The sequence below is a fragment of the Mus caroli genome, unplaced genomic scaffold (assembly GCF_978045245.1).
Source record: "Mus caroli unplaced genomic scaffold, Mus_caroli_1 scaffold_13, whole genome shotgun sequence".
NCBI lineage: Eukaryota > Metazoa > Chordata > Mammalia > Rodentia > Muridae > Mus > Mus caroli.
Genome location: NW_028227268.1, coordinates 65,558,558 through 65,565,498, shown reverse-complemented (window position 1 = coordinate 65,565,498; position 6,941 = coordinate 65,558,558). Strand labels below are relative to the sequence as shown.

Genomic DNA, 6,941 nt, shown 5'->3' with positions numbered 1-6,941 from the left:
TCTCCTGGCATCCATGGGTTTCTGCAGCATATGGCATACACACCCAAGTAATAAAAAAATAAATCCTTAATCAGGTATGATGATGTCCCCTTTAACCCCACCACTCAGGAGGCTGACAGCAGATCTCAGTGAGTTTGAGGCAGCCTAGTCTACACAGCAAGTTCCAGGCCAGTTAGGGGTACATAGTGAGGTCCTGTCTCAACATAAAACAAATCTTAACACAAAAAACCAACAAGCAATAACACACAAACGTCCTGAACCAACTTAAAGCAAATAGCTAACTGCATGCAAATTGGCAGCTTGTCAGTAAGGTTTCTGGCAGCTAAAGCCAAAGAGACCTCAGGAAAAGAAAGAAAGAAAGAAAGAAAGAAAGACAGAAAGAAAGAGAAGAAGAAGAAAGAAAGAGAAAGAAGAGAGAGAAAGAGAGAAAGAGAGAAAGAGAGAAAGAGAGAAGAAGAGAGAGAAAGAGAGAAAGAGAGAAAGAGAGAAGAAGAGAGAGAAAGAGAGAAGAGAGAGAGAGAAGAGGAGAAGAGAGAGAGGAGAGGAGGGGAGGGAGAGGGGGGGAGGGGAGGGGAGGGGAAGGGGAGGGGAGGGGAGGGGAGGGGAGGGGAGGGGAGGGGAGGGGAGGGGAGGGGAGGGGAGGGGAGGGGAGGGGAGGGGAGGGGAGGGGAGGGGAGGGGAGGGGGAGGGGAGGGGCGGGGAGGGGAGGGGAGGGGAGAGGGAGGGAGAGGAGGGGAGAGGAGAGGAGAGGAGAGGAGAGGAGAGGAGAGGAGAGGAGAGGAGAGGAGAGGAGAGGGAAGGAAGAAAGAAAGAAAGAAAGAAAGAAAGAAAGAAAGAAAGAAAGAAAGAAAGAAAGAAAGAAAGAAGAAAGAAAGAAAGGAGAGAGAGAGAGGAAGAGAGAGAGAGAGGCAGGCAGGCAGACAGATAACGGAACAGGCAGACAGACAGATAATGGAAAATGACAAGTATGTTAAAAGCTCTTCTTTAACCCTGTCCTTTCTGTGTAATTAGGACAATCACCCGTGATCCGTCCCATCACCTTACTCACACATTGGATTCTGCTTGCTGGGGAAGGTGCTTCCACACTCTCAGGCCTCCACCCCAAGTGCGCCACAGAAAAGCCTCTGCAGCCTCCCTTGGAAGATGGGAATTACCTTTATCTCACTTTCTCGGGAAAGCATCTCCAGAGCTTCTAGATGTGAAAGGCCTTGAAACTCATCAAAGAGTAGCCCATAATGAGTTTTCTTGTCTGTTTCCATGGTTACTTCATTGGAAGGCCACTGCTCTTCTTTATCCTTTGCCTCTCGTAAAACCTAAAAAGGGATTGAAGCGTTGTACTAAACAGAGTAATGAGAGCTCAAGAGTGAGTTTACAGAGCAGAAGGGAGCACGGCTGCTCAGGCTCCACTCAGAGCACGGCCCCTTCAATCCTGGCATCACAGTCCAAATCCAAGAAGCTCGGAAACAGCAGGAACAAGTTATCACACAAAATCAGATGCTAGACAGTGTAAATAGCATCCAAGACACCAGGTGCTGTTCTGAGGGGCGGGGGCAGGGGGGGTCTAAACATTAATCTAACAATTAATCTAACAGCTCTGACAGGGCTTAGCATCTCTCTGCTGACAGGAGGCTGCTCAAAGGGAAACGGAGGGACAAACAGCTAGAACTCCTCTATGCACTGGGGTTCACTGCCCATCTCACAACCCCTAAGGATCCCAAAGAAAGCAACACTAACAAGGTCTCCAAGTCGACATCAGCACAAATCAAATCAAAACACAAGCAGGAAGAGCATAGGTGAAGGAAACAGAACCTGAGACAGCGTAGAAGTCCGATTCATCAGGCCCTTGGTTCTTTTAAATCCAGGATCCCCTTCTGCTATGACATCCATTGTCTTCTTCCCAATGAATTCCAAGGCATCCAAGCCCCCACTGATAACGCTCTTGCCCTAGGAAAGCCGAAAAATTCCATTAAAACAGATTTCCACAAAATTCCATCACAACTAATTGACGATAGAGGAATGGCTACATAGTGTGGAGCTGCTGATGCAGGCCTGCAGTCCTAGCTACTCGGGAGGCTGAGGGAGGAGAATGGGATGTACTGCTAGTTTAGTGGCAGTGTATTTGTCTGGCATGTGTGAGGCCTTAAACTCAATCCCAGCACCAGGAGGGGAAAAAAGCAGCAGCAGCCAGCAATACCAAGCACTAGGCAGCCTGAAGAGCGGCTGAAACAAGCACACACAGCTCACCCAAATGCACACAGATAGAACCACTCAGGGAACCTGAGAGTCAATACCTGCTGCAGCTGCCTTACCCAGAATCTTAATTAGAGTTTCCATTGCTGTAAGGAGACACCACGACCAAGGCAACTCATATAAAGGACAATATTTAATTGGGGCTGGCTTATAGGTTCTGAGGTTCCTTCCATTATCATCAAGGTAGGAATCATGGCAACACCCAGGAAGGCATGGCACTAGAGAAGGAGCTGAGAGTTTTAAATCTCAATCAGAAGGCAACCAGAGAAGACTGTCTCCCATATGGCTAGAAGGGTCTCAAAGCCTCCTCCTACAATGACACACTTCCTCCAACAAGGCCACACCTCCTAATAGTGCTACTCCCTGGGCCAACACATACTCAAGGGAAACGCACACAAGATAGACTAGAGGACATGTACAAGAGTGTGCAATGCAACACTCTGTAACAGCTTACACTGGAAACTGGCTTGGTATTTACTAACTGTGGGATCAATAAAGTGTGACCAAGTCACACTATGAATATAGCAAAGCTGCAACATGGATGTATTCAGACACAGTATGTGGAAGACTAGATGTACACCTATTGCTTCATTTATACATAGGAGAAGAGCAGGTCAAAACTAAGTCATGATAGTACAAGTCCCAACGGTGGCTATCTGAGCTGGGGAAAGAAAACATGCCTCAAGATGGGAAAGCAATGGACTGACAGGTTTCTTACTATGGTTGAAAATTAGAATGTCATGAAAATTCATCTAAACATATGTGATGTCATATTCTATATTGCATGCTGTATTCCAAAAAGTTAAAGATCCTGAGTCAAAAAAAAACAGTTTAAAGTTTAAAAAAAAACAAAACTAAAAATACTAGCCACCTTCCCTCATGTAGGAAAGACATTAAGAGCCCTATCATTTTTCAAACATTCTCATCATCTAGAGTTTGCAAGGGACGAAGCAAAGTTTCCCTTGGTTCATCAAAAAAAAAAAAAAATCACATGTCCCTTATGCTTAAAAGATGAAGTTACAAGAGAAATAACTTTTTAAAGATTTATTTATTTTATGTATGTGAGTGTTCTGTTTTCATGATCACAAGAAGAGGAAATCAGATCTCACTACAGATGGTTGTAAGCCATCATGTGGTTGCTGGGAATTGAACTCAGGACTTTTGGAAGAGTAGCCAGTGCTCTTAACTGCTGTGCCATCTCTCCAGCCCCAAGAAATAATTCTGTAAAGCAGAAATACTTCCTAAGGACACAAAGCCAAGACCTGCCAGTCCCTAAGACAATCTGTTGCTCTGCAGCTTACACTCCACTTGTCTGGCTCAAGCACACAGCCCATTATGACAGCAGAGGCCCCTGCACTTTTTCTCACCGTGCTCTGCACAGCTGTAGAGATGGTCGAGAGCATCCCGAATGGTCCAGCCACTAGTAAGCTTCCATTCTCACCAGCATTTGTTTCTCCTGAAACAGAGAAGGAACAGAAACGCGAAAGAAAGGATCATTCATTGCTTTAACAACAAATATGTGGTTTTTTAAAAACTAGACGCTGGGACTAGAGAGATGGCTCAGCAGTTTAGAGCACTGATTGTTCTTCCAGAGGTCCTGAGTTCAATTCCCAGCAACCACATGATGGCTCACAACCACTGTAATGGGATCTGACGCCCTCTTCAGGTGTGTCTGAATATAGAGACTGTGTACTCACATACACAAAATAAAATTAAAAAAAAAAAAAAATAGGACTGTTTCTGCACCCAAGACCTCAGGTCTTTATGTTTTTATTTTAAAACATTTGTTATGTTACAATGAAAGATAAGGTAGGCAGTTTTTTTTTCATTCACTTCATTTCAATAATAAAATCAAGTCTTGAACAAACAAAGACTGATATAAAATCAGACTATTAACTGAATGATCTCATAGACACAAACTTCTAGGTAAGGGAAAACAGGCAAATGACTGAGCAGGGATAAAGGTTACATGAACCTTTTTGGTCAATAAAATATTCTTATATTCCAATTAGACCCAGAGAAATACGTATCACGGTGTCCTATTGATTACACGGCATAAATGTAACTACCCCACCAAACATCCAATTATAAAACTGCACAGCTAAAAGCAAACTCCAGTTCACTTTGTCCTAGAGAATGATGCTCGTTAGCTGTCATCAAACAGACCTGCGCTACAAAGGTATCCATGTCGCAAAAACAATCTCTTCCCGTTTATTGACTTTAAAAACCCTGAGGGAGGTCGCCTTTGGGGCAAAAGGGGTGTAATCATGTGCTCATGCGTGTGCAGTACACATGTATGACATGTATGTGTATGTATGTGGAAGCCTGAGGTTAACCCTGAATGTTCCTTAGGAAAGCCTCTTTTCTGAAGGTCTCTCTCACTGGGACCTGGGGCTCACTGATTAAGCTAGGCGAGGTGGCTATCAAGCTCCACACAGCTTCCTCTCTCTGCCTTTCCAACAGTAGTAGTACAGCTCTTTTTGCATGGGTTCTGGGGAGTCAAGGCCTCATGCTATAGCACACAGTTCAGACTGTGCTACCACATCATCTGAGTGCCCAGTCTCTTAGAGGAGGGCTTCTGTTTCCGGTGACAATGTTCTAACTGCTCTTGGGCTTGCCTTCCTACTATAACAGCTATAAAACTGGACAAGAAGTAAGAAACGATTTTCAGAGTCAGACAAGGAGATTTTGGTCCAACAGAAAAGAGAAACAAAATGACTACTGTGACTGAATTGGCTTGCTATTCAGAAGATTCTTCTAACTACAGGGAGGGAAAGGCAGAGATGAGAGACAGCAGGAGCTGAGAGGACTCTGCAACACAAAAAAGATAGAGTTATCCCTGGATTCTAAGCTTCTTCAGAAACACATGATCCTGAGTGCCTCGCTATGAATGCTGCACTGCTCAGTATTCAGTATACAGGCACAAGGAGACTCCACAAGGCTGGGGAAAGAAACTGCTGGGGAGCAGTAAGCTAAATAATCCCCAGAGCTCACACTAGGCTAAGAAACCTCACTTATAACCCACCAAGCAGATTCATTAAGCACCTGGGAAATAGATGGAGCCTACAAAAGAGCCAAGCCTTAAACAAACCCTTCAAGTAAAGGCTACTCAAGACTCAGCCTGAGCAAGCACACTAACATTTTTGGTTTTGTTTTGAGATAGGTCTTAGGTTCTCTAATCTCCTGCCTACACTTCCTGACTGCTGAAATAACTGCTGTGTGCCACTATACCCAGCTTAGAAACATTAATAGAGTCATTTAAGCCACACACACTATAACTACCTGCAAATATAAGGAAAGCAAAGATGAACATGGTCCTTTAAAGAAACATAGATCACTAAAAGATGACCAAAGCAGCCTGGTGGTGGTGGCACACATCTTTATTCCCTGCACTCAGGAGGCAAAGGCAGGCAGACTCTGAGTTAGAGGCCAGCCTGGTTGGAAAGGACTTCTTATCAAAATGTAGTCTACTCTTAATTTGGCAAAGTTCTATCATTCTTAATGAACTACAATCTAAGCCCATGGACATCCACTGGGTAGAATTACTGTCACCCCTTTAGCCTGAGTCACACTCTCCATTCTCATCGTCAGAGACAGAAAAAGAACCAGCACCCAGACACACACCCTTCTGTCCTCACATTTTCATACCCAATCTAACACTTTCACTTGGAAGACGTTAACTCTATAGCTATCCCACCAAGGAGCTCACCATGGAGGACTTTAGTCTTTCAATGCATGTCTTAGCCCATGGACCTCAGTAGCAGATTGTCCTCCAGTGCTATGAAGATGACACAGCTTCCATCTAAAGCCACTTCTAACTCCCAAGCCCACTCTTCTCTTACTTCTGGACACTACAGCATCAGCATAAGACCCCACATTTTTAGATGTATTTTTATTTATGTGTATGTGTGAGTCTGTGTGAGTAGAAGCTATGTGTGTGCAGGTGCCCCTGAAGTCCAGAAGAAGGGATCAGACCCCCTGTTGTTGAAATTAAAGCTGAGCTGCCTAACACAAGTGCTGGAAACCAAACTTCAGTCCTCAGGAGATATAGGAAGAACTCTTGGGGTTGAGTCATCTCTCCAGCCCCAAGACCCATTCTTAACCAATGCCATTTGAGAGACCCATTCTTAACCAATGCCATATGCTAGGAACTGCTGAAAGAAGACATTGACTCTCTTCAAAGAAAGAGAGATGGTAGGGGAAGGTCATGTCCTCTCTACTCCACTCCTGACTTGGAGCACATTCAGTTACAGTGTCACCTGATGACCCTTAGGAAAGTCAGTGTGAGCTCTGGGCTATGATGCAGCACTCGAAGGACTAAGGCAAAAGGACTGTGTGACTTCAAAGCCATTCAGGGTAAGAAGGCAAGAGGAAAGGGGGTGAGGAGAGAAAGTAGGGAAGAAGAAAGGGGGAAGGGGAGAGAGATGAGGAGGCAGATGGGAAGAGGAGGGGAGGGGAGGAGGGTGTCAACATGAACAGTGTCTCAAATTCACACACGCAGAAGCCTGTGCGGCCATGTTCGGGTAAAGTGAGCTTGTCTCCCGGCTGTATCTAAACTGCAGTCACGTAACCTAACGTTATGACAATCTGATTCTTACTCCAAGGAATACACAAATGGGAACAACTGGAGCCAGCTAGTCTCCGTGGTCACATATGCCAGAGCTCTATCAAGGTGGAGCTGGAGGAGACCA

General features: G+C 44.9%; 1 protein-coding gene across 5 annotated transcripts in view; it reads right to left on the bottom strand.

The window, feature by feature from the left end:
• The window catches only part of Fam114a2 (family with sequence similarity 114 member A2), a 36,455-nt gene that overhangs the window by 23,641 nt on the left and 5,873 nt on the right, over positions 1-6,941 (bottom strand). For all 5 annotated transcript variants that reach the window (XM_021176572.3, XM_021176573.3, XM_085830004.1 and 2 more), the window contains 3 exons: positions 3,618-3,706; positions 1,810-1,944; positions 1,155-1,313 (listed from right to left, as the gene is read on the bottom strand). In XM_021176572.3, coding sequence (XP_021032231.1) covers positions 1,155-1,313; positions 1,810-1,944; positions 3,618-3,706 — 383 coding nt within the window. The remainder of the gene's footprint in view (positions 1-1,154; positions 1,314-1,809; positions 1,945-3,617; positions 3,707-6,941) is intronic.